Raw genomic sequence first — 27,991 nt, 5'->3', positions numbered from 1 at the left:
TCAATTTTTAGTCCATCAATTTTCTCTTGCACTGTGATTTTGACAGGAACCTTGGTAAAGACGGATGCAATGTGCTAATTTAGTAACTGAGCCATATTCCCTGACTACATCCATAGGTAGCATCTGTTCAACCAGTGCCAACCATTTTTATGAACCTTTTGTTACTTTACCCATGAGAAGTCTTTGAGTTCCTGTTTATATTAGCCGCTAGTGTCTTCTCATACTCTTTTGATATGAGTAAATATGAGTAAAAATCCTATTAAAATTTATCGTCTACTATTACTCATGTTTTAAAATGTTATCCTGTATTTGTTCAGTTTAGGGATAACACCACCTCTAAAGACAGTGAAACTAATTGCGAATTACAATTTCTTCTCAATTGCACTTTATTTCTCTTCAAATTAAAATGTATGAGTTGGCTTTAAACTAGCCTGGAAATTCCATACGACTCTACAGTTACCAGAGAATCTGCCTATCCTTTCCCAAACTGAAAGATCGGTTTCAAGTTTGCTGTTTCATTATTTACTCTATCCATTTCAAGATGCTTTGTTAAGTTCAGTGACATGGCTCAAACAACCTAAATATTCAACTTACATATTCTCTTTACCTCACCATATCCTAATAAGATGGACACCATCTAAGAGTGGTTCCCTGTGGAGATGGGGCTGGGGGAGATATGCAGGTTTCAAAGTATTTAATGTCTCCAGGGATACTTCAGTTTCTGAGTGTTAGTTGAGCAATAAGTGTTCAGCTAACTCTTTAATTAACTCCCACCCCTCAACACGGTTGCTGCACTTGCTTCAACTAGCCTGACAGAAACAATTCCCTCTCGTCCACAGTCACTGAAACAACATAGCTCACAAAGGAGAAAGTAATGTAAGCAGAGAAGCAGATAAAAAGCACTCAAGTTAAAAAGTGACAGTCTGTATTTGGTGCTGAAATAAACAGCAGGCTAAACAAGACAGCTAGGCTGCATCTCATACAATTATTAATTTATCAAATTTTGCTTTCCCCAGCTGGGGAAATGAAGGAGGGATGAAAAATGCTAAGTGCTGACAGTGTGAAAGTGGCAGTCCGTGTTCGACCCTTTAATCAGGTGAGCAGGAACTACAAATATTTCAAGTGATTAATACAAACGTCATTAATGTATACATTGACAGCAATTATATCTGGCTTCTTTGCTATTGTGCATATTATTGGTGTAGATACTTTACAGCAGAGATTAAAGTCAGCATGTTTTCAATGCCTTCAATATCTTTAACTCCCCAGCTCCAACACTCGTGATGATCCCTGCACTCCTTCAGTCTTTTTCATTCATTTATTTAATCTCTTCACCATTAGTGACCATGCTTTCAGCAAACTTATTCCCATGCACTGGTTTACACTTCTGAAAAAACTCAGTCTTCCTTACCTGCCTGCCCTTCTTTAAGGCATTCCTTGAAACCTACCAACTTTGTTAAGCTTTTGGTCATTGCACCAATGCAAGAGCTAATATCTCCTTAAGTCATGATACTTGCGTGAAGAGCTTTCAGATGTTTTACTATGTTAAATGAGCCCAATAAGTGCTAAGTTGGTGGATAAACACCCTGTAATACATTGCATTAATGTTTAAATGCACATGGTCAGATGAGATTAGTTTATTGGGTTGCATTGTATTGAACCAAAACAACATGAAATATGATTTTCTGCATTACCCTGATAAAGCCTGTGTACAGTAGGCAGCTCATGCATTGGTCTAATTAAAGGCACTGCGTTATTTGTCCTTTAAGATGATTGCACCACTTGTCTTGTCCTGTAACCCTCAACTAGATCAGTAATGTTTTCATTGATCTAATGTGTTAACTACTGGATATACGTAAAATCCAGGACAGGAGATATTGAGCTCAATTTTAACTGTGTGAAAGTGGATAGGTTTTAAATGAGTTAATGTCTCACCCTGACTGTTACCACTCATAAAACAGTCAGGTATGTAGACCTCAGGCACGACAAGATAGGATTTGGTTGTGATGATGTCTATGTTTGTATAGTTCAATAATACTCATTGTTCTAAACTAACTTATCAAGCATCCTACACACATTTCACAAGAATAAATCCAATAAGTCTTTATCAATTGTTCCAATTTGCAATAGCCTCCAGATAGGTCACTTTAGGATTTTTGATATATGCAAGACTGTATGGTGCTATTTTTGCTCTCACTAAGAATCTTTTTCTAGTGCATCAGCATCTCCAACAACAGACTGTTCATAGTCTTAGACTTGAGGCTCTGCCAATTATGTTGTCAGACTCCACACTTGTCATCCTGCTGTTAGTTAGATTATACTGTGTGCAGCTGATTAGATTATTTAGGATTTTCACTTAAGCTGCACACAACACTCTGTTATTAACGAACTGCATGGTGTTTACCACAGTCTACTGGATCAGGCACCAACTTAGTATAACTCTAACCAAACATCAAGTATGTTTTTAACAAATTTGTTGAGAACATCAATCGCTAGCCCAGAGGACTCTTTTGACCAAAAATGACCAGAGGTTTTAGCCAGCGAAAAATCTATTTAGCATGAGCGTTTTTGTGTAAATGTGAACGCTGAGCAGATCCTGCATGATCTGACCACTGATTCTAATAGACTGAAGTTATACTGCATCATGTAACTTCACAGTACCCTTTGAGCACTCTGATGCTCCCATGTTAATCTGTTTGTACGTTAATGTAATAGTCAAAAGGACCATAAGATTTTAAGATGTAGGAGCAGATGTAGGCCATTCAGTCTATTGAGTTTGCTCCACGTTCATTGAAATTGTGACTGATCTGATTACCCTTAACTCCACTTGCCTTTGCTATCATTGTTAAAAGATCTTGCTGCATGAATGAGCATCTAAAAGGCTATCGTTTACGACTTTGGCTGCGGAGGCAATGACAATTTTAGCTGCACGACATGTCTTCAAGTGTAGTCGAGTAGTTCCATAGTCAGCAATAATATGTGGCCAATTTGTAATTCAGGGGTCAACAACAAATCTTACTCAGCAGTGACTCTTTTTGCACAGCTCGATTCTTGACCAAGGCAGTCACCCATTTAATGAAGTTGATGATGATCCAATGTTGCAGGATACTGTCAAGCAACTTGATTGGAGAGCAAAGGGCATGTAAGGTCTTCACATCCATGAGCCCCTTTCTAAACCATGCCAATGTCACAAAACTGGTGAAGCCTCCAAAGATATTAGAGGGTACTGCTATTGGTGGAATTCACATGACCAATGAGACCCAACAATGATCTGTAAAAAAGAACCAAGCAGTCAATGAGGCTTCTATGTACACTCATAAGAGTTTCCTGACACTCAGCAACATGCAGAAACGTACACTGACCCCACATGATGCAGTCTAAACCACTTAAAAAACTATCTTTGATCTGAACAAGTTAATAGAATACATTCTAGGCTCCAGTGGCAATAGTAATTAGTGATCAAAGATGCAGTCCTTTTTGAGGGAAAACATCCTTCACCCTTCAATGTTTTGGTGATCATAGACCTTTGTTAATTGGTTAGTAAATATATTTCTTACATGGTAAGGATGCCAACACGTTCAAGAGGAATGAAACAGTGGCCTTCTTACTAACAAGGAGTTGTTATTGCATATGGCAAAAGGAAGATCAATTTTTTGAAGAATATTCACTCTCTCTCAGGGACATTCAAAATCACCTTTGAACCAGTTGCAGCCAAAAGGAGCAGAACATTATGATCCAACGCAAGAGCCTAACCCATCTGAAAATAGTTTCAAAGCCCAGGCCATATCCATCCAGCAAAAACAGGGTTTTCAGGATGACATATAGCTAAACTCTTTGTTGCTTATGAGCAGTGTTATTATCCTAGTTGCTGCTATTACTAGACAAGTCAGATCCCAGACTGAAACCTGACTTGATAGATCATATTTTGTTTACTTAGCTTTAAAGATGTGCTCTTTCAGTGAAACACAAGCACACAAAGCTGTAGATTTGGGGTTAACAATAAAACAGAAATTTATTATGCAAAAGAAATGAAAAAACAATAAACCAAATTATTTACCAATAACACGAATTTAAAGATTTTGAAACACATGGTAAAAATACAATCCCATTGATCCCAACAGGGTTCCATCATATTACTCAAACACCAGAGAGAATATCCATCTCCATCCCATATAAATAATTTAGCCGTGTCTTCAGTTCCTGGTCATGAGAACCTGAAAACATCTTCCTAAAACACCCAAAAAGCCCAAAATCTTCTATTTGAAAATTTAATGCTGTGCACTGTTTACTTTGTCACTCAAACTCTCCCAAAGTAAACAAAACCCCATTTCTCTCAAGGATGTTTCTCTCTAATACTGTGTTTTAAAATAAATCACCATAGCCACAGAAATATTTGTAAGTTAATTTTTAAAACCCTTCAGACATTCACAAAACTCATGTGCCACTAATTTAAAATTCAAAATAAATTATATTAAAATAAATATAAATCACACACCTTACATCATAGCTAGTGTTTTTACTGATAGATTATTAACTGCTCCATGTTCCCCAGGAGGATGATATATATTTGAAAGGCGAGTCAGCATATTTTCATCAGCAATAAACCCAGTTTGTAAGCAGCAACTTTACCTTCTTGAAATTAACTTCATTCCTAAGCATTGATCCCTAGTCAACACTTAGTATGAGAACTCATCATTTAATTATAACTGTAAAAGTATCTGTTGGAAACTAATGTTTCATTAATGACCATCAGCTCAACCTGACATGAGCTTTAGATCTGCAGCTGCTCCATCAGCCACCTGACACTTCTGCTAACCTTTTCAACAATTTGTTGAGTTTTTATACCTTAGAGAATTGCAGAAATGACACTCCAAGTTCTTTGTTTAAATAGGAGTTTAGTTTACGACTAATTCTGAAATGTCTGGTCTCTCTTGCTTACGACTTCTTGCTTTTCCTGACAGGGTTGAAGAATAGCACACAGAACAAAGGGCCATTAGGTACACACTACCAAACACCAAACAGTTGTACAGTTGAAAATGACGGTAACTTCTTGAAAAAAACATAATCAAATTTCTCATGCACAACCTTTTTTGAAGCCAATTTTAGTGACTCATTTGTTTCCAATGATTTGCTGATTCCCTCAATCACATTTCCTACTGTAATGAACAGAGGATAATAAAGTCATTTTCATGGGGTAACAATTGACAACTGAGAAACACAAAGTAAGAACTACAAATGTATGCCATTTACACCCACTTGCCTAGCTGATTTAATGCCATTAGTTCTTTCATTGTTATTTCGGATAAGACATTAAACCAAATGCCTTCTCGGGTGGAAAGATCCCTTGCATTATTTCAAAGAACAACCGCAAGGGTCTTCTTCCCTAGTGTCCTGCTAATATTCAACCAATCAACATCATATCAATCAATATCACACTCCACCCCTGTGCATTGATAATATGGAATTGCTGTCAGCAAAACTGAACTATTTTTTACTATTTGCACTAATCAAACTCACCTGTTTTGCATCAACTTCTCTCTTTTACTATCAGCTAGTTGTAATGTTGTTTAGTTGGTTAAAATGACTGCCTGGTAAACTGGAGGTCCTACATTCAAATCCTAGGGGTTTTGGGGCCCCTCTCATGGAACAGTGGTAGTACCACTACCTCTGGGCTGAGAAACCTGGGTTCAAGTCCCTCCTGCTCCCACAGTATACAATCATATTTCTGAACAGATTGATTAGGATAATAGGTTAAATGAAAAGATCTTTACTATCATTAGCTTTCCCTTTGTCTTTGACACTCAGCACCCTTACAATTTGATTCACTCACTTCTCCTCCCACTTTGCCAAGAGCACCAACAACATTATTTCCCAGTTCCTTTCAGTTCTGAAGCAGAATCATTGGGCTTAGAAAGCTAACTCTGTTTCTACAATACTTTATGTATTTATTATAAGAAACAGATTGTCTGGCAATCACCACATTTCAGTCTTTGGAACCTTGCAGTGTACAAAATAGCCACCATGTTTCCCATGTTATAATAGTGATTACACTTTAAGATTGTTTCCTTGGCTATAAAAAAACTTGGGTTGACCTGAGCTCGTGAAAGGCAATATATAAAGACAAACTCTTTCCATTTGTTGCAATAAAATTTTGTGTAAATTTAAATTATTTCTCCACCCTTAGAATTTGATGAATGATGTCCAAAAGGGATCAGTATTGAGCTCTCAATTGTTGACAATCTATATAAATTTCTTGGAAATCAGTTTTAAATTTGCTCATGACACAAAGATAGGTAGGAAAGTAAGTGGTGAACAAAACATAATAAGTCTACAAAAGGATGTAGATAGGTTAAATGAGTGGGCAACAATTTGCTAGCTGGAGTATAATCTGGTTAAATGTGAACTTGTTTATTTTCGCAGGACAAATAGAAAAGCAGCACATTATTCGGATGGAGAGAGGTTACAAAACTCTGATGCACAGGGGGATCTGGGCACCCTTGTGCATGATTCATGACAGTTAGGCTGCAGATGCAAAGGGGATTAGGAAGGCAAATGGAATGTTGTTTTTTATTACAAGGGAAATGGAAAATGAAAGTACAGATGCTTTGCTGCGGTGGTATGGAGCATTGTTAAGGCCTCATCTGGAGCACTGTGTACAGTTTTGGTCTCCTTGTTTAAGAAGGATGTAAATAGGTTAAAAGCAATTCAGAGAAGGTTTATTCTTCTGATACCTGGGAGCAAGGGTCATCTTGTCAAGAAAGGGGATATCTTTTGGTGAAAAGTTGGACAGGCTGGGCCTGTACACATTGGAGTGAGTGATGATCTTACTGAAACATATAAGCACCTGAAGGGACTTGATAAGGTGGATGCTGAGAGGATGTTCCCGTTTTTGGAGAGGTTAAACAAGGGGACAATTGCAAATTAGGGGCAGCACTATGTTTATATGTAGTTTCTATTAATCCAGTGAGCATGCTCTTAATTTTTTTCCAGTTTTCTTGTTTTAATGTGCTTTATTTTACCACCATGTGTTTTAGGCTCCTGTGTTTAGCATCTTCCATGATGCTCTCCATTACCACAACTCCTGTCAATAGTCACAGCCTACACTCAGTGTAATGGCACATGGGGATCTACACTAGTGACATTAAGACATTAAGTGTCATCCAGTGACATTAAGTGCCATCCGCAACTGAAAGCACTGGTGCCTCCAAGGCCATTCTGACACTTGCAAGTTGGTTATTTCCTGCTCCCACGCTGTCAAGGTTACTCAGATGTCCTTGTAATTGTGGACAAGTTTTCCAGATGGGTAGAAGCTGTTCCCGCAAGAAAGGCCACAGCCAATCACGCAGACAAAGTACTATGTAAGGACCACATACCCCGATGGGGGCTACCCACCAGCATTTGCTCGGACCAGGGAATCCAATTCACTGGAACAGTGTGTCAAGACGTTTGCCAGTTATTGAGGATTGACTGGAACTTTCACTGTCCCTATCTTGAGGATAATCTGTAATCCAGGATGTTCCTCATGCACTGTTGCAAATATTTCTATATTAATTTCTATCTGACTGCTCGATTTTTTTAACAATGTGTCACCCTCATACATCTCAACAGATGGAGAAAGATGCAGGAAGCCGTTGCATTATTTCCATGGTTTTAAACAGCATCACAGTTTGTGATCCCAGAAATCGGAACAACACAAAAACCTTTTTATTTGACCTGTCCTACTGGTCACACAGTGGATTTATTAAAAACAAGGAAGGAATTCTTACTTCAGATGGATCTACGAGCAAATATGCAGACCAGGTAAAATGATAACACAGCTATCCAAAAGGAGCAGACCTTTATTATACAGAACAACGTTGACTTTATTAAGAGCACAGGATCTGGACAGCTTCTTCAGTTCTGCATTGCAGGAGTTTTGCATGGCTTCAGGAACTATTCCACAGCTCATGCATAGGAGCTCCAGAAACATTCATTTCAAGTGATGATATTTCCTTCCACATTCATTGTGAAATTTTATCACAATAGTTTCAAGAGTAGATTAATGTGTAGAACTTTATAAAAAAATTTTTTCTTTCATGGGACATGGATATTCCTAGTTAGGCTGGCATTTATTGACCACCCCTAATTCCACTGGGGAAGGTGGAGGCAAGGTGACTTCCTGAACTACTGCAGTGAGTTGTTGCTGTACCTATTATCTGTTAAAATACATCTCTTCAAATTTCTGAAGAACCATTTCTGCAGAAGGGTCTAGACCTGAAACTTCAGCTTTCCTGCTCCTCTGATGCTGCTTGGCCTGCTGTGTTCATTCAGCTCTACACCTTGTTATCTCTTCAAATTAATGTGCTTAACCGAATGACCATTTTTCTTTTATTTTATTTTGATTATTAGAAAAGGACACAGAAATATAATTGAAATATGAAGTACAGTAATCTAATAAAGTGTGATTCTTTCCTGGGAATCTGTAAATCCCAAAATTACAGCAATTGTATGAAAGACTGCCCCTTTAACTATTATCTTTGTTGCACAAGGTTTAATTTTTGTAGGGATACATATGTCTCTTTCAGATTATATCCCTCTCCTCTCTTCTGTATTGTTCCCAGTCAATGTACCACCACCAACAAGAGAATTTTTAAAAATCAGGCTAAATAAGTCATCATAGGCTAATGCTGGGGTTACTGTATGAGAATGGTTCTGTTTATGTGGAATGCCACAAAGCTACACTTTGAAATTTTCATTTGTTCAAAATGTTATCCTAATTTATATTTGATCTTTTATGCATCAAGAGCATTTTCTAAATGGTAATAGGCTGGGAATTACAGATGAGCAGAGAGGTTTACAGATTCAAGCACAGAATCATTAAAACATTTTGGACAATTATAAAAATAATTTAAAATACAAATTGAAAGTCAATTTTTGTCTCAGGGAGTCTGGAATCTAAAGAATGGAAACTAGTTTACAGCTATACACAGATCTGATTTGACCCTGCCTGGAATCCTGCAGTCAATTCTGAGCAGCAGCGATATTGGGTACAATACAGTTTCACCAGAATGATAGCAGGGCTTAAAAGGACTAATTTGTGAGAATAGGTTTCATGGATTAGACTTGTAGACTAGATTAAACTAAAATTTCAAAACTTAAATATTGTTGAAGGAAAGGGACATGCTATTAAAACATTTTTTTTACCTTGTACTCATTAGGATAAATGCAAGAATGCCAAATCCCAAAGGGAATAACAACTTGTACTGCAAGAGCATCAGGGTTCTGATTGGTTAGTAACTAGACTCTGATTAGTGGAGGTACATCCATGGAGAATGCACTAGGGAAAAGTTAATGTCACACAAAGTGCATTCACTCTAAAGTCAGGCCTCAAAGCTGTTCTTAAAAGAGATCACCATGGCTACAAAAAAACTTGCAAGTTATTATTAACTTCAGAAATACAAAAAACCCACAAGTTACTAACCCAAAAAACAGAAACCCAAACTCATCACAAATGACATTAAAAATTATATGTATAAATCCCAGAAATCATATCACAACATACATATGGTTAGAATAAAATGCTGAATTTTGTTTACAATGTGCTTTCTCGAGAAGACCGTTTGATGATATTAACCAAGAAGTGTTAAACAAAGTACCTTTACAATTAACAAAAAATTTGGATAAAGTTTTGGTGCATTCTTCATGGCAATGCCTCAATCAATCATAGCAGCCCTACAGTGCAGACAGAGGCCCACTGAGTCTGCACTGACTCTCCAAAGAACATCCCAACTTCCACCCTATCCCTGTAGTCCCACATTTCCCAATCTACCTAACTGGCACATATTTGGACTGTGGGAGGAAACCAGAGCACCTGGCGGAAACCCACACAGACACAGGTACAACAATGCAAACTCCACACAGACAGTCTCCCATGGTTCGAATCAAGCCCAAGGCCCTGGCACTGTGAGACAGCAGTGTTAACCACTGTGCCATCATTAGAGATTCAGAGTCTAGTTTCCAACCAAACAACCCTGATTCTCATGCAGTAACATGTGTTGTTCTGCTTGAGATTTGGCATTCTTGCATCTGTCCTGATGAGTGAAATGGAAAGGACAGAAAGACGTTGAATTTTGTTTAAAATTTGTTTTCTTAGAGAAGAGTGTTTGATGATCTTGGCCAAGAAATGCTGAATAACGCATCGAAGGGATACAACGCCGCTCTATTAGCCTATGGTCAGATGGGCTCAGGAAAGAGCTACACTATGATTGGTTATGGTCCAAATAAAGGGATAATCCCATTGACTTGTGACGAGTTGTTCAAAACAATTAATCAAAATCAAGAACTTAATAAACAGTACCAGGTAAGGATTAGCTATTAAAGAGATAATGAGTTTGAAGGTCGGTAATGGACATTGGGGTTTACTGTGAATTGGGATTAATGGGTATTTGGTGAAAAGTAATACCTTTGAGGTGATGACCAGGCACTGTGTAGACTGGGAGGAGGTATTGGTGTGTAATGGGTGAGGGAGTGTTGATCAAAATTGATCAAGCATAAGCTAAAGCCTAAAACATCTCAATATTCAAATATTGCACAGATACAGATTATTAAATATTGCCAGTACACTTTAGAAATTGACTTTAACCACTTCGTTAATCATTAACCATTTCAAACAAATAGCAGAAGAAACCCAGCTGGAGGTTCAGAGCCAATCATTATATATTTCAAGCAGCATTGGGATGGAAGGGTTTATCTGAAGAGGAAAGGCCAAGCAGGAATTGAGCCAATACTGATAGGAACAGGAGAAGATCATTCAGCCTATTGAGCTTGTTCCACCATTCAATGAAATCATGGCTGATCTGTGGCCTAAATCCATATGCCTATTTTTAGTCCATATCCCTTAATACATCTACTTAACCAAAAGAAAATCTACTTTCCCCAGTGTAGGGGAGTCCAAAACTAGAGGGCATAGGTTTAAGGTGAGAGGGGAAGAATTTAAAAGGGACCTACGGTGCAACTTTTTCATGTAGAGGGTGGTGCATGTATGGAATGAGCTGCCAGAGGAAGTGGTGGAGGCTGGTACAATTGCAACATTTATTCAGCATCTGGATAGGTATATGAATAGGAAGGTTTAGAGGGATATGGGCCAAATGCTGGCAACTGGGACTAGATTAATTTAGGATATCTGGTAGGCATGGATGAGTTAGACCAAAGGGTCTATTTTCGTGCTGTACATCTCTTTGATTCTATCTCAGATTAGAATGAACAACTGGTCCATCATCTATTGCCATTTATGAAAAAAAGTTCCAAACCTAGATATTCTTCCTAACATTGTTCCTGAATGGTTTGGACCTAATTCTCAGACTATGTCCCATACTCAATGGAGATTAAAAAATGAAATGTGGTCTTCTCGAAACATGAATGGGATTGACAGGGTTGATGCTGAGAGGTGTTTCCTGTCATGAGGGGATCTAACATTAGGGGGTCCACTTTAAAACTAAGGGTCCTGGTCTCTGAATTGGGACATAGATGAAGAGGAATTTCTTGTCTCAGAGGATTATTAGTCTTTGGAATTCTCTTCCCTTAAGAATAGTAGAGGTTGGATCATTGAATATATTCAAAGCCAAATTAAACAGATTTTTGATTGATAAGGGAGTCATGAGTTAAAGGGGATGGACAGGAAGGTGATGGTAAGCCCATAATTGGATCAGTCATGATTGCATTGAATGTTGGAGCAGGCACAAGAGTCTGAAGGTCCAACACCTGCTGCTATTTCTTACGTTCTTATGATGACTGCCTTTAGAATAAGTCACATAGCTATCAATTCCGCATTATAGGCTATTGACCAAGAAATGATGATTAGATAAAAAAGGAGTAATAACATGGGGTTAGAATTCTAGGAAGAAAAGCGAAGTATTAAGGTCGCACAAGTAGTTTCACACATTGGGATAGATAAGTAATTGTTCCAGAAATCAATACTCCTCCCAACAGAATCAGGTCAGATTTTATTGTTGTATTTATGTAGTGTTTAGGTTGTTAACAGTGGACCATTCTCTGCTACTGATGCAGCTTGTTAACTCTGAGACTGATAAATATTGTTTTAAATGCATTTTAAGAAATAAATTACTATACACCAGATTGTTTGTCTCCTTCTTAGTCCATTTGCAGAAGGTGGGACATGGGTTCAAATAAATATGTATTGCTGAGAAAAGACAGATTTTGTCAAAATCTTTCAACTTGCATTCATTAGGTCAGTTCTCAAGAATTGCCAATATAAAGGGAACGCAATCTTTTTATTTGTATGAGAGTAGATTGCTGATTGGTTGGCAAGTGAATTCTGATTGCTAGAAGTATTGTCATGGAAAATGAACCAGTTAGATTATGATTGACAGTTTACTGCAAACCTTTGTTTAAATTTAAACCAGGAAGGTTGACTCTGATTGGTCAAGACATTGCCCTAAGAAATAAACCCAGGAATGAGTGTCACCTGTTTCATTGAGTTGGAACAAGTGCACCATTTGCTTGTGCTCTTTCAATTTGTATAATAATGTAGAGAATCATAGAGTCCCTACAGTGTGGAAACAGGCCATTTGACCCAAAAAGTCCACACCACCCCTCTGCAGATGAGCATCCCACCCAGACTCATTCCCCTACCCCTGCATCTCCCATGTCTAAAACACTTAATCTAAACATCCCTGGACACTATGGGCAATTTAGCATGGCCAATCCACCTACCCTACACATCTTCGGACTGTGGGAGGAAGCCAGAGCACCCAGAGGAAATCCACGAAGACAATGTGCAATCTCCACACAGACAGTCACTGGAGGGTGGAATCAAGCCTGGGTCCCTGGTGCTGTGCAGCAGCAGTGCTAACCACTGAGCCACTGTGACACTCACGAAACATATGTTCCAGAACATCACATAGCAAGCCCGAGTGATAATCTTACATTGGTTTTTAGAGTAATTCCTGGTCTGATGATTGCAGAATGAAAGCTTCAACAAAATGTGTCCTTTTTTTAAGCATTATTCAAGTTCAATAGTACAAAATAGCTATCAGTATATGTGGAGAGTAGGATTCGATGGTGCAATTGATATGGAGGACCAGAGGATGCAGAATCTGTGGAGAGCTGTGGAGGGACAGGGACTCGAAGGTTATTGTAGACACATGTGACCACTGAGGAATGTTGAGTGACCAAGTCTGAAACTGTAACAAATCATTATTAGGGTTCAAGAAAATAGTCCCCCATTCCACCTTCTGAGTAGAAGCAATATATGGCCTATATGAACTGGCCATACTAATGACGTCCGCATACTAAAAACAAGTAATAGCTCAAATGGAAGAAGTAAGTGAAAAAGTTGAAAAAAAGCAAGATGTGGAGGTGGGTAATGATTGGGGCTGTAGAGGAGGAACTGTGGAGCTAATGAAGACAGAACAGGCTCGGGAGAACCAAAGAAAGACTGGGAGGAAGCGGAAAGCACATTTTCAAAAGTTAATTGATTCAATTATAACTTTTGGGTAGTACCAAAATTAACAACGCTCAAATAGAGGCTGCCCCCAAATTAATTGAAGTAAATTTAGACTTCAGCCTGAAAATAGACATTCTGTAAGTTAATTGAATACAATCAATTGCATTGTCCAGGATAATTCACTAAATTAACGGGCTTGTGTTAAAATCAAAGAGTTTATCTCACATTAAACTAATAAACATCACTTCAGTTAACTGAATAAATGACAACAGTCTTTGGTCTCAGGAAACAAGGTTTCCCCAGATTAATGGGTTAAATAAAAATCAGGGCCTTGCAGGATTGAATTTACAATGGGTTAAGTGAATAAATTTGTAGAAATCCCAAACAAAGAGAGAAAGTGAAAGAAGACATACAAAATTAACTTAGTTTTAACAAGACGTTTGCTTCTGTATGTGGCCTTCTCCAATCTCACAAAAGCCTTTGGCTCTGTCAACAGCTCTGCCTGGTGAGGCACTGTGGTTCAGTGGTTAGCATTACTGCCTCACAATGCCAGGAATCTTGCTTTGATTCCAGCCTCTGGTGGAGGTCTGTGTGGAGTTTGCACCTTCTCGCCATGTCTGCTGGGTGCTCTGGTTTCCTCCCACAGTCCAAAAATGTACGGGTTAGGTGGATTGCTCACAATAAATTCCCCATAGTGTCCAGGGATATGTAGGCTGGGTGGAGTAACCATGGGAAATGTGGGGTAATGGGGATAGGTAGCAGAAAGAGTGCACAGAGTCCAGAGTGTCCCTGATCCTAACCCTATTGCTTCAGCAAACACCATCTCCTCACATGTGGCAGAGTCTGCTGCTTCAGGATTGGACCATTCAGCCCCTGCAGAATACAACCCTTCCCTCTCTCCCCACACGCCCCCAGAGTGGAAGCAAATCCTCAAACCTGAGGGACAACCAATGAAGAAATAAAATGAAAACACCCAGAACTAGAGAAGGAGTTACTGTGAATTAAGAATCTTTGAAAGATCAAAAATGTAATATTTTAAAAGAAGTTTTAAAACATTATGAAATGATCTGAGTGACAGAGTTTTACTTGAAGATACGCGTAATGCAATTGAAGGGTGAGAAAGATGAGGACAACATGATGGTTGCAGCAATGGGAAAGGACTAAGGGAAACGATAACAACATGGCAGAGAGGATGACATCAAGAAGGGATACTGCAGGGACAGTAGAACAGCATGCACACAGATAAAAATAATCTATATTGGGGTGGAACACAGGAGAAAGAGATTATTGAAAACTTTTAGTTCCTGTGATATGACAGGTAGAAGACAGAGTGTATCCTCCAGCTGACCACATGCAACTGTAGTAAGATCTGATCAGATTATATTATGCAGTTCCTTGTTCAATCTGGCCCAACAACAGTGAGTAGTGTATTGACTATACTCTATCCAATGATTAAATAACTTGGCAGTTAATAATCCAAATGTGCGTTTAGGTGCTTGTTGATAAATTCATAGCACTTTTTTTCACACATACATAGTATCATGTAACATCTCAATTAAACTACACCATGAGCACCAGGAAACTCATTCAAGAGAAAACTTCATAGTTGCTTGAATATTTCTGAATAAAATTAGAGTAATAATTCAGTGTTGGGTTTCAGTGATCTTTCATTCCTTGTTTATGCTTTGTTCTCATAATTCCTGAGGGAATCCAAATCTCCAAATTGGTTTTCTGATTATAATTGGCTTGAGTTATGATCGAGCCTTTGATTACCTCTCGTTTTGATGGTAGTGTATGGTTCCTAATTGAATGGTGGTCGACACTGAAATGACAATCAGCCTGGAGTATGTAATGATTGCTGACAACGAATGATATAAGGCAGAGATGTCTTTATTTTTAATTTACCCTTTCATGGAAAGAGTGCACCTAACGCTAGGCCAGCATTTATTGCTCATCCTTAATTGCCCTTGATCTGAATGGCTATTCAGGTCATTTCAGAGGGTAGTTCAGAGTCAACCACATTGCTTTGGAGTCTGGAGTCACATGTAGGCCAGACCTGTTTTCAGAATGGCTGATTTCATTCCATAAAGTGAACCAAATGGGTTTTTACAGCAATTGCCGATAGTTGACTTGGTATCCATTCCTGCAGTTTCAATTTGTTTCAATCCAGCATTTGGTGTGGTGAACCCATGTCCTTAAAAGCATTAACAAAAACAGAAGTTGCTAGTAAAGCTCAGCAGGTCTGGCAGCGTCTGTGAAAAGAAATCTGAGTTAATGTTTTGTGTCGGGTGACCCTTGAGGAAGAGTCACCCAACCCAAAACATTAACTCTGATTTCTCTTCACAGATGCTACCAGATCTGCTGAGCTTTACCAGCAACTTCTGTTTTTGTTTCTAATTTACAGCATCCATAGTTCTTTCAGTTTTCCTTAAAGTATTATCCTGGACTTCTGGATGACCAGTGCAGTGATGTTCCACAGTCTCTCAATGTTATGAATGTAGGGTGATCTTATTGAATGTAACTTGGAATTAAAGATACAACTCAATTTCTTTTCTTTTTCAGATTTATTTCAGCTTGTTGGAAATCTACAATGAAAGGTTATTTTTCCTCCTTACTGGGATATATATGAAATATTGTTCACTCTCAGACCAATAGTATGAATGTACACTTTAAGTCAGTAATGCACTGGTATAACAGAAAAGTTTCTTCTAAGGGATTAGGTTGAAGGTCTTTCCATTGTTTTTGAAAACCAATCTTTTTCTTGTGTAAGTGAACATTTTATTAACTAATATAAAATTATGTCTCATTAACTTTACTGAAATTGATAAAATATGTTGAGATGTACTTATAATGCAAGGGTATGAGTTATTTAATTATAATTTTTCAGCAAGTACTCCAGCTAGTTTATTAAAAGGGGTTTATGGTCCTCATCCATCACTGTTTAGTATTCAGAGATAGTAAGAACTGCAGATGCTGAAGTCAGAGATAACACAGTGTGGAGCTGGATGAACACAGCAGGTCAGGCAGCGTCAGAGGAGCAGGAAAGTTGATGTTTCAGGTCAGGACCCTTCTTCAGAAATAGGGAGGGGGCTAGGAGCTCAAATAAATAGAGAGAGGAGGGGTGAGGCGGGGGAAGGTAGGTGGGATGGTGATGGGTGAGTGCAGGTAGGCAGTGGTGGAGATTGGTCAGTGAGGTGGGAGAAGCAGATAGGTGGGAGAGAAGATGGACAAGTTTTGTTAGGTCAAGGAGGTGGAGGGTTGTAGCACTTCCTGCGGTTCCTTTCCCTGCAAACGCAGGAAGTGCTACACCTGCCCCTACACCTCCCCCCTCATCTCCATTCAAGGCACCAAACAAACCTTCCACATCAGACAGGGGTTCACCTGCACATCCGACAACATGGTCTACTGCATCTGCTGTTCCCGATGTGGCCTCCTCCACATCGGTGAGACCAAGTGGAGGCTCAGAGGCCGTTTTGTAGAGCAGCTGCGCTTGGTTCATGCCAAATGACAACACCTTCCAGTCACAGACCATTTCAGCTCCCACCCACCCACCCCCAACTCCCTGGGTGACGTGTCCATCCTGGGCCTCCTCCAGTGTCACAATGTTGCCACCCGCAAACTGGAGGAGCAGCACCTCATATTCCACCTTGGGAGCCTACAGTCCAATAGCCTAAACATGGATTTTACCAGTTTTAATATCTCCCCACCCCCGGCCTCATCCCACGATCAACCTTCTCTCTCATTCCCGCCTCCCTGACCTGACACAACCTGTCCATCTTCTCTCCCACCTATCTGCTCCTCCCACGTCACTGACCAATCCCCACTACTTCCTACTGCACTCACCTATCACCATCCCGCCTACCTTCCCCAGCCCCGCCCCTCCTCTCTATTTATTTCGGAGCTCCCTTCCCCCTCCCCATTTCTGAAGAAGGGTCCCGACCTGAAACATCAACTTTCCTGCTCTTCTGATGCTGCCTGGCCTGCTGTGTTCCTTCAGCTCCACACAGTGTTTGGTGTTACCTTTAGGACCTGGAAATGCTCATATAGAAACAGTGAAGACTGAGCAACTCATTGCTGTGATCAGATAAATCTTCACGAGCCAAGCTTTGCATTAGATGAAAACCCATCTTTTAAACATACTTTATAACCAATGGAAAGTTTTGTTTTCAATAAATATTGCTCTTAACACTAAAATAGAAGAAAAGCACAAGGATGAGGATACAAGGCAAAAAGGAATGGAAGTAGAAAGTGTTAAGTCAAAATAAGTGACAAAAATACTTAGAATAGGCAGGAAAGGATAGTAGTTGCCATAGTCCCAGAGGATTATAAGCTGTTCTTTCATTAGAGAGAGATGACTGGTCATGAATTTAACCTGAGGGTCATCATACCTCTGGCGAGTGGCAAGGTCAAAAAGGCAGGAGCTTTATAGTGATGGGAAAGAGTCAAGATCAACTAAACAGGACAAAGGACCTTGATAGACAAGCAGGTTTGATAATGCCAATCAATCACAGATGATGAGTTTGCAATTTTTTAAAACAGTGAATTACTTCAACATTATTATTTCTATTTAAATGGCAAAACTTACTTGGGAATTGTTAACAATTGTGCAGATTTGTTACTGTAATATTGGGATTCATTTCAATCTGATATTTTGTGTTGCCAATTGTCTAAGGGTCAAATAAAAGACACATTTTTACTGCATCTAAAACCAATCTGCTTCCCAGGTGGTAGACTTGTTAGCCAAGAGCAAACAGCCTGGAGGTCTAAAAGTGCGAGAAAGAAGCCCCTGTGGGGGGCTATGTGGAAGATCAAATGTTGGTGCCTTGTGAAAGCTATGAGCAGGTCCAACAGTTGCTGAAGGAAGGCAATACAAAGAGAATCACAGGGTCCACCAACATCAACACGATCAGCAGTCGTTCACACATGATCATCACCATTCGATTCAAACAGGTAATGGTCAACAGTAGCCAGTGTGGTGACACCAGTTCAGACAGTTTTGTTTGTTATTAACCATGACTGGTTTAACTAACTTCAACAAAGTTTACTATTACATTGACGACCTGGACTTGAACGTACAGCACATAATTTCTAGACTGCAAACAACAGAGAACTCAGAAACCTAATAAATAGTGAGGAAGAAAGTAACAAACTTTAGGAGGACATTAACTAGTAAAATAGCCAGACAGATGGCAGGTAATATTTAATACAGAGAAGTTCGAGGTGGTTCATTTTCATAGGGAGAATGAGAAAAGACAATATCAATAAAATGATGGAAGTTTAAAATGGGTTATTTTAAAGATACAGGATTGTTATAAACACAGTACAAATATAAGGATATTGTGCTAAAACATTGATTGATGTTTGCATCAAACAGTTTGCATGTTGGGACTTGCTTTTAAAGTAACAGATGTCTGATATGTCACTTGAGCAAATCAGCAGATGTGTAGTTGGATCTGTGCCCTTATCCCAGTGAGAGAGGACCAGTGTCTTCAAAAAGGGTGTGATGGAACAAACTGGAGTGATTTGAAAATGGTAGTTCTTACAAACAAGAAATTATTGAGGTAAGTTTTCAATTAATTCACTCAAGAGTATGGGATGTAGAACAAGCTGCGGAAGGGCAGCACGCTTCCAAATCCAAGGGGCAGCTGGATAGACATTTAGCTGGGCACAGGATCACATGTGACAAGAGCAAAGATCGTTGTGTGTCTGCTCAGGCTGAATTGGAAACTATTACAGACCCATTGATGACGAGCAGAGGAATAGGCTGAATGGATAACTCTTTCAAAGAGCCAACACAAACACAATAGGCCAAATGATCTCCCCTGCTGTGATATTCTATGACCATGGCCAATTTTGGGAACTTGGAGTACAGGAAGGATGTCAATTCCTTGGCAAGGGTGTAGAGGAGATTTACTGGAATGATACCTGGAATGTAAGAAATTGGCTTTATGGACAGATTAGAGAATTGGATCAGTAAAATATGTGGGATGGAGATAGAGAAAAAGAGACAGGGAGGCTCATGGGCTAAACAGCTGAAGGCATAGTCATCAATAGTGACACAACTAAAATCCAGGACATGCAAAAGGAAAGAATTGGAGTAGTGCAGAGGCTGTGGAAGGCAAGAGGATGTTAGGAAATTAGAGGAGAGCTGAAGCTCTCTGTAGGGATATGAGAACAGGATGATAGTTTTAAAAGTGATGTGTAGCTTAACCTGGAGTTAGCACAGGCACATGCACAAGCAGGACTTGGTGGGAGCTAGGATGTAAGGAGCAGAGTTTTAGATGACCTCAGTTTTCGAGATGGTGCAAGAAAGGAGGCCAATGTGAAGAATATTGGAATGGTCAAAGGTGTTGACAACCCCTGCTAGACAGAAATTGGACATTACCATCTGAGTAGGGGAGTTTTTGTCCAACAGTACATTACGATTATAATGTTGATCAATTTCATAGATTCTCTCGCTGTTGTATTCTAAATCATTGCCAAACATTTTTAGTTGGTTTTGAAATAGCAACAGTAGGATGAGAAGTTCATCACCAAATATATAAACACATTATTGCCCCCATTTACTGAAATTCATATCAAGGAGAACAATGCCAGTTAGAGTCATAGAATCACAGAGATGTACAGCATGGGAACAGACCTTTCGGTCCAACTCGTCCATGACGACCAGATATCCTAAATAAATCAAGTCCCATTTGCCAGCATTTGGCCTATATCCGTCTAAACTCTTCGTATTTATATACCCATCCAGCTGCCTTTTAAATGTTTTAATTGTACCAGCCTCCACCACATCGTCTGGCAGTCCATTCCATACAAGCACCACCCTCTGTGTGAAAAAGTTGCCCCTTTGGTCCCATTTAAATCTTTCCCCTCTCACCTTAAACCTATGCCATCTACTTTTGGACTCCCCTACCCTGGAGCAAAGACCTTGTATATTTACCCTATTCATGCCCCTCATAATTTTATTAACCTCTGTAAGTTACCTCTCAGCCTCTGACGCTCCAGGGAAAACAGCCCCAGCGTATTCAGCCTCTCCCTGTAGCTCAAACCCTCCAATCCTGTCAACATCTGTGTAAATCTTTTCCGAACCCTTTCAAGTTTCACAACATCCTTCCTACAGCAGAGAGAGCAGAATTGCATTCAGTATGCTAAAAGTGGCCTAACCAATGTCCTGTACAGCTGCAACATGACCTCTGAACCCCTGTACTCAATGCATGACCAATAAAGGCAAGCCTTCTTCACTATCCTGTCTTATTCAGAAAAAGTGGTCGATGGTACTTAGTTAATCTGGAGACGGTAGAACACAAATCACTTCTTTTGCTGATGTTCTTTCACACAGGTATTTTTAAAAGACCACCTCACAAAACAGTCTGACATCAATGTGGTAGATTCGGCTGGCAGCGAGAGGCAGAGGTCTTCTGGTTCTGAGGGAGACCGGCTGAGAGAGGGAACTGCTATCAATCTCAGCTTAACGACATTGGGCAATGTCATCAGGTGGGTGAGCTCTGAAAGCAAACTTAAAATGCATCTAGAATGATGGAGCAAGCTGATGTTGTGCAAATTTAAGCCTCCAATTTAAACTTCTCTACTTCAAAAAATAATAATTTCTGTCTTGGAGGAGTAAATACCATCAGAGACAGTCATAGTCGGCATTCTTATCCATCTCTGTTGAATATCTCCCCATGGAACCAATGTTGTTCCTCACCTTGTCTTTCTGTGTAAGATCATGGAAAAAAAATAAGACATTTTAAAGACGAGGCAGCAGAGATGGTCATCAGATAAACAGTTCCAGTGAAAATTGTACTCGGTGCAATGAAGTTTCTGCTAAATATGTGGAGTAATAATGAAATGGCCATGTTGTTTGAAATTTAAGTGGCAATAGGAGTAAATAGAATGCATTCAATAACACTTCACTGAATTAAAGTAATAATGGGGAAACTGTGCCTATGGTTTTGTTTTAGTTCAGTAATGCAGATTATTTAACACATTTCTTCAATTGAAAGGACCTGTAATATGGCTGATGTTAGCAATTTTGTTTCTTCCTCAAAACAAGATCCTGATTTGCATTTTGGTAAAGTTCCACTGTTCATAGGAACCTCCTAATACTTTGCCCATTCTTTATGGGGCAACACGATGGCTCAGTGGTTAGCACTGCTGCCTCACAGCACCAGGGACATAGGTTTGATTTCAGCCTTGGGCACCTGTCTGTGTAGAGTTTGTACATTCTTCCTACATCTGGGTGCTCTGGTTTCTTCCCACAGTCCAAAGATGTGCAGGCTATGTGGATTAGCCAAGTGATCAAGAATGGATGGCAGTGGAGTGGTGGTGGAGGAGCGAAATACATCAACTTATCTTTCTTTTCCAAATGTATCCAGGTGTTGTGCTAGCTGGAATCCCTATCCATTTTAATTGAGACATTCAGCACTAGAAACAAATGTTATATTATCATCAAACTACCAGAATCAAGAGAGATTCATTTACTAATTATTCAGCAGTTACAATGTTTTTCATCTGTTAATTGTAGAAGAAACACATTATGTAAGAAGAAATAAATGTGTTGAAGGTAAAATATATACCTTTATAAACATTTATCTCAACATTAAGGGCAGTGTGCTGCAAAGATGCCTGGGGTTTATGACAAAACTACTCAGAGCTGACACCACAAAGACAGTGACCTGGCGAATCCATTTGACAGTTCACATTGATACCAACATCAACTTACATACCAACAACTACCGTGATCTAGCCCTACCTAAATTTTCTTTCCAGAGTCTAGATTGATTAGGGCTATATTCGCTGGGGTTTAGAAGAATGAGGAGTGACTCTCATGGAAACCAATAAAATTCTAACAGGATTAGACAGGGTAAACACAGAAACGATGTTTCCCAATGATCGGGGAGTCCAGACTAGGGCTGACAATCTCAGGATATAGGATAGTCCATTTAGATGAGGAGAAATTTCTTCACCCAGACAGTGGGGAGCCTGTGGAATTCTCTGCCGTAAAAAGTGGTTGAGGCCAAAACATTGAATGTTTTCAAGAAGAAGATAAATGTAGTTCTAAGGGCTAAAAGGATCAAAGGGAATGGGGGAGAAAGTAGGAACAGGGGACTGAGTTGGATGATCAGCCATGATCATATTGAATGGAGGAGCGGGTTTGAAGGGCTGAACGCCCTAAACCTGCTCCTATTTTCAATGTTTTTCTCTCATGTATGCATTCAGCTCCCCATATGTGACTTGTCTCAACTGCTCATTGTAGTTATGATTTCCACACTCTATCTCCTCTCTCAATAAATAAATTCCTCTTGAAATTCCAGTTGGAATTATCAATAACGATTTTATTATGGCCCCATTTTGGACTTGTCCCAACAAATGGAAAGGTATTTTGTACATCCTATCAATCCCCTTCATAATTTTGACAGACTTTATTCCAGAGGAAAAGATCCCCAGCCTATTCAGTCTTTCTGGGTGAGTCAGAAATGGGGTAGAATAGAAATAGAGTGTACAAGACTGGGGATACTTATTAGGACCACAGTTAAAGCCAATGCTTTAACTTAATGAAAGACATTATTGTTCTGCATTTTAATGACCATAGGTCTGTATGTATCCATTCAAACATAAAACTCTATTTCTAGGATTAGAGTTAAATCTCTATCTCTGTTTCCACTTTCTACAACTGAAACAAATGGAGTTGAATTAGTCCAGAAAATGAACTCAGGCACCTTGCTTTTTATTTAATGCACACTGTTTGCTGGCAATGATAATATTTATTCCCCATTCTTAAACTGAGTGGCTTTCTAGGCTACTTCAGGCAGAGGTTTAGAATCAATATGAAACTGGAGTCTCATTTGAGCCAGACTGGGTAGATTCAACAGGATTTCTTCTGTTATGGGATAATGCACCAGATAAATTTACACACCAATCCAACTGCTTCATGGCAACCTTTCCGCATTCCAGCCTTTAACTTAATTTTTCAGATTTTTAAACTGTGATGGTGGGATTTGAACTTGTGTTCTCTGAGATTATTAGTCCAGGCCTTTGGATTATTGTAATGCAACCCCTACACAGTTATATTCCTTCCTGGTTTGCGTCGTTTAGTACTGATGGTATGTTTATTGAAGTCAGAAGTCACAAAGCACCAGGTTATAGTCCAACAGGTTTATTTGAAATCACAAGCTGGATTAAGGGTAGAGGAAGAAACGAGTATGTGTCCGTGCTTGGTCTAGCAGCATTTTAAAAGCTTTAATTTTTAAATTTGTTTAAACTGCACTCTGATGCACTGGCTTGAAAATCTTACAAATGCTGAAGACAGGGTTTACTGGTGGGGACTGTGCGTGGGAGTGTTGGGTAAATGTGAGGAAGAACTTTGTTACACAGAAAGTGGTAATAACCACTGTTCCTAAGGGCATCCCCCTTCCAACCTTGCAGCCAAATCCTAATGTTGCAGCTCCTTTGCCAGCACCTCATTCTTCTATCTAACATTTCAAAACTTTTATTGTAAAATCACACTGCCGTTTTTTCATTAGAAAAGTTACGAAGTTCATTGGCTGAGAACGAACGGCAGATGGCAGAGATTCGGACCTCTTGGGAGCAGCGACTCGAGAGAGCACAGGAAGAATGGGAACAGAAATACAAAACTCTAAAACAGGTTAGAATGAGCAAAACTGTGTACACTGTACAATAGGTAGGACTGCCAATTGGTCAGGATTATTACCAGCACAAAAACAAAATACTACAGATGCTGGAAATCTGAAATAAAAACAGAAAATGCTGGTAACACTCAACAGGTCAGAGAAGATGTGTCAAGAGAGAAAGATCAGGTAAATAACATATTATCAGAACTCAAAGGTCACAGATCTAAAACATGAGTTGTGTTTCTCTTTCCACAGATGTTGCCTGGCCTATTAAGTATTTCCATCATTTTCTGTTTTCTCTTATTAAATAGTTGTTGAGTTTGTTTTCTTAAATTTTGCGACATGCATTTAATATATGGAAGATAAAATATATGATTAGTCAGAAACTGAGTTTTCATAAGGCTGATTATTTTGCATTCCCATCTACATGAATGATGAGCATTAAACATTGTGGTTTTATTAATGGTCTAGTAATCCGGTGACACAAAGACTCAAGTTCAAGTCCCACTGTGGTAGCTGAGGAGTTGCATTTCAGTTAATGAATACATTTGGAATTATAAAGTCAGTGCAGGTAAGGGTGAGCATTACACTGCCGGATTGTTAGTAAAAAAAAACTCTTGGGTCTACTTCATGGAAGGAAACCTTCTGGCCAGTATGTGACTCCAGGCCCGCAGCAAGGTGCTCTAACCATGCTCTATGATGGTCTGGCAAGAAAATAAGGGTTTGCCAGTCATGAACATAAACAGTAATTGGCTGGGAAAACTCAGCAGCATCTGTGGAGAGAAAGCAGAGTTAATGTTTTGGATCCAGTGGCCTTTCTTCAGAACAGGTTTCTGATTTCCAGAATTCGCAGTTTCTTTTTTGTTTCTTGCCAATCAGTGTTGGCCATGGCAATGCTATCCACACCCTGTGAATGAATAAAGCTCCCTCCCTGATGGCACCATGGGTCTACCTAAACCAAATGGTTCAGGAGACCGTTCACCACCACCTTCTCCAGGGCAATTAGGGATGGGCAATAAATGCTGGTTCTCCCACACTTCATGAACAGATAAGGCAAAAAACAGAAATATGGTTGTCTGTCAAAAACCTAATGCCAGGGCTCAGATAGGAACGCTATCATGTAAAAAGATAAGATGTTATGAATTGTAGCTGGATAAAGCTGGAAGAGAGGAAGTCTCAGTAATTTAAATAATTCAAGTAACAATAAAATGTCTTCTGCTGCTGGATCCCTCCAGCAGAGGGAGCTTTGTAACCAAAGAAATGTGTGTATGGAAAGGCCAAAAGTCTGAAGCACAGTCCAAGCTTAAGGAAACCATTCATAATGCAGAACATCTGTCTTCATTACAACAGTTGTTTTGTTTTTTTTTAATAGACAAGTGAATCACAAGAATGCGCTTGATGTTGCCAATTTATCCCAGCTGTCTTGTATAATTCATGCTTTGATTTATTTTTTGGTGCACCATGAGTCTCTCTGGCAAGGACAGTATTTATTATGCACGTTTAACTGTCCTTCAGAAGGTGCTGTTCTGATCCCCATGGGCAAACAATAAAGTAAAATAACCCCATCTACCAAACAATTACCCCATGAAGAAATTACCAACAAGATTTTACTTCTTGCAGTTTTTACTTTAACGCAAATATGGACCAATGCAAATTAAAGACAAATTAAAAAGCGGATGATACTTCAAATAAAAGATAAATGTCATTTTAAATGATCAATGTGACAAAAGACACATCTTACACAACCTCATGCATTCCCTGTCAAAGTTGATTGCAGTAGCTACACTGTTCCACAATATGTTGTTCTTTATTTACACTGAGAGTATTTTTTATTCACCCATGAGATGTCGAAGATTCTGGTTGTGACAATATTTATCGCCCATTCCTAGCTTGCCTTGAAATGTTTGTGGTGAGCTGCCTACTGCAATCCATTTTGGTCAGGAGACTATCTGACATCAATTTTCTCTCCTACATTTCACGGATATGTATGTCATCAAGTAACATCTCTACGACCTTCTCTCCCTTGGGTCACGACTGTCATAATAGTATAGCTTTCCAGAATTCCTTTTTAACCCACCAACTAATAATTGCCCCGTTCATAGCCTGGGTACTTCTGGTAAGATATTCACATGATCTTCCAAGCTTTTGATCATCTTAGCCCACTCACATGGTGCCCCCAAGTCTCTTGTGTGCTGATCACCCTTTGCCTGCAGCTCTCCTTTGAGCCAGCCAGCCAGATATTCTTTGTATGTTAGCTTCCTTCCTGTTTGTACTGCTTCCAAGTCAGAGGTAATCGTGTAACATGACCCAACTTTTTTATTATCTAAGAAAATTAAAATTCATCCCTTTACAATTGACAAAAGCTCTTTAAAGTCTTTTCAAACATTCTTAAAAACAATTACAGAACCCAAGGTATTCTAAATAAGTTATATATTTCCTTACCAAACTGCTTCAGACCTAAATAAAAATTAAAAGAACTGTGGATGCTGTAAATCAGGAACAAAAACAAAGTTGCTGGAAAAGCTCAGCAGGTCTGGCATTATCTATGAAGGAAAAAAACAGAGTTAACGTTTCAGATCCGGTGATACTTCCTCAGAACTGGGCCAGCAGGCGCGAAATATTAACTCTGTTTTTTTCCTTCACAGATGCTGCCAGCCCCACTGAGCTTTTCCAGCAACTTTGTTTTTGTTCTTGCTTCAGATCTAAGGTTGTTACAACAGTGTTCAGCCTCCTTGTTGAACTACCCATTCCTGCATTTCAGGTGCATCCACAGTGCTGTGATGTTAGGGAGGGAGTCTACTCACCAAACCTCCTGCTCTCTTGCTTCTATCCTCCCCTTGTGTTGAATGAGGGCTTGGCAGATGGCCGGTGAGAAGGGCAAAATGAGCAAGGGGGAGCAAATAGTTTCCTATGGGACTATCAGAGACAGAAGCAGCAAGTGAGGGGAATCAGTGATCAGAAGAGAAGGAGGCATTGAGCAGGAGACAGGCAATAAGCTGGAGCGAGAAGGTGAGAGGGAGGGTTATCGAGTGAGAGGAGGTATGAGTGGAAGAGAAGCAGTGATCAGGATTGAGGGAAGAATACTTGTGGGCCAGGTAAAAAGATTGTTGTTCAAGGTTGTAGATTTTGAGAGCTTGGGAAATGCTGTTGTCAGAGGAATGTCACAGAAAACATTATGATTTGTTTGTAAATTTGTCTTCTAGGAACAACATATGATTCAGATGTTCCCCTATCTGGTGAATGTCAATGTGGACCCTCAGCTCTCTGGCTTTGTCAAGCTCTTCATCCAAGATGGTAATCTCTAACCCCGTGTTTCTGTGTCCAGTTCCATCAACAGCTTTTACCAGCTGACCTTCCTGATTGTTTGTTTCTAGCTACACGTGGATTAGATTCAATTCACTTTCCCACTTAAACCAACTTAATACTGTTCTGTAACTATAATTAGTGTTTTAAATTTCAAAGAGAGAAGAAACTAATTAATTTAGAGGGTGGTCTTACATGATGCAATGCTCTAGTTCTTTAGGATTTATACACAGTCCTCTTCCCTAATATTCCCTTTCTTCACACACCAAACCTTCAGAGGGCGTAGATAATCACAATCTTCTATTGTACGTGTCCACAATTATTATTTGCAAACTACCACAGTGGTTTGCTATTAACATCTGCAGTTGGCTGACCAGGAGATTATCCTGCCCTTGCCATCAGGTGTACTGGCAGGATTTACAGGCTGACAGTCAACTCATTTGGCCACTTTATAGATGCACCTACCATAACCAACAAGTCCCATCGTGGGGTTTGAACCTGGAGTTGCTGGTCTAGAGGTAGTGACATTACCACTGTGCTGCAAAGCTTCCATCCTGGCAGTCTACATTTCCTAACATCTTGTCTTTCACCATCACCATTCTGTCATTTAATG

The 27,991-nt window shown here is 39.5% G+C and overlaps 1 protein-coding gene across 1 annotated transcript in view; it reads left to right on the top strand.

Moving 5' to 3' along the window:
* Nucleotides 1–1,042: 1,042 nt before the first annotated feature.
* The window catches only part of kif28 (kinesin family member 28), a 56,974-nt gene continuing 30,025 nt past the window's right edge, over nt 1,043–27,991 (top strand). The window contains 10 exon segments of the mRNA XM_048601367.1: nt 1,043–1,096; nt 7,609–7,800; nt 10,133–10,339; nt 16,007–16,041; nt 16,904–16,911; nt 18,176–18,222; nt 18,224–18,394; nt 20,784–20,942; nt 23,973–24,089; nt 27,279–27,369. Of these exon segments, the coding sequence (XP_048457324.1) occupies nt 1,043–1,096; nt 7,609–7,800; nt 10,133–10,339; nt 16,007–16,041; nt 16,904–16,911; nt 18,176–18,222; nt 18,224–18,394; nt 20,784–20,942; nt 23,973–24,089; nt 27,279–27,369 (1,081 nt within the window).

This window comes from Rhincodon typus, chromosome 9, assembly GCF_021869965.1.
Source record: "Rhincodon typus isolate 14 chromosome 9, sRhiTyp1.1, whole genome shotgun sequence".
NCBI classification, from domain to species: Eukaryota; Metazoa; Chordata; class Chondrichthyes; order Orectolobiformes; family Rhincodontidae; genus Rhincodon; species Rhincodon typus.
The sequence above is the reverse complement of the archived record's forward strand: the minus strand, read 5'-3'. Positions and strand labels throughout refer to the sequence as shown.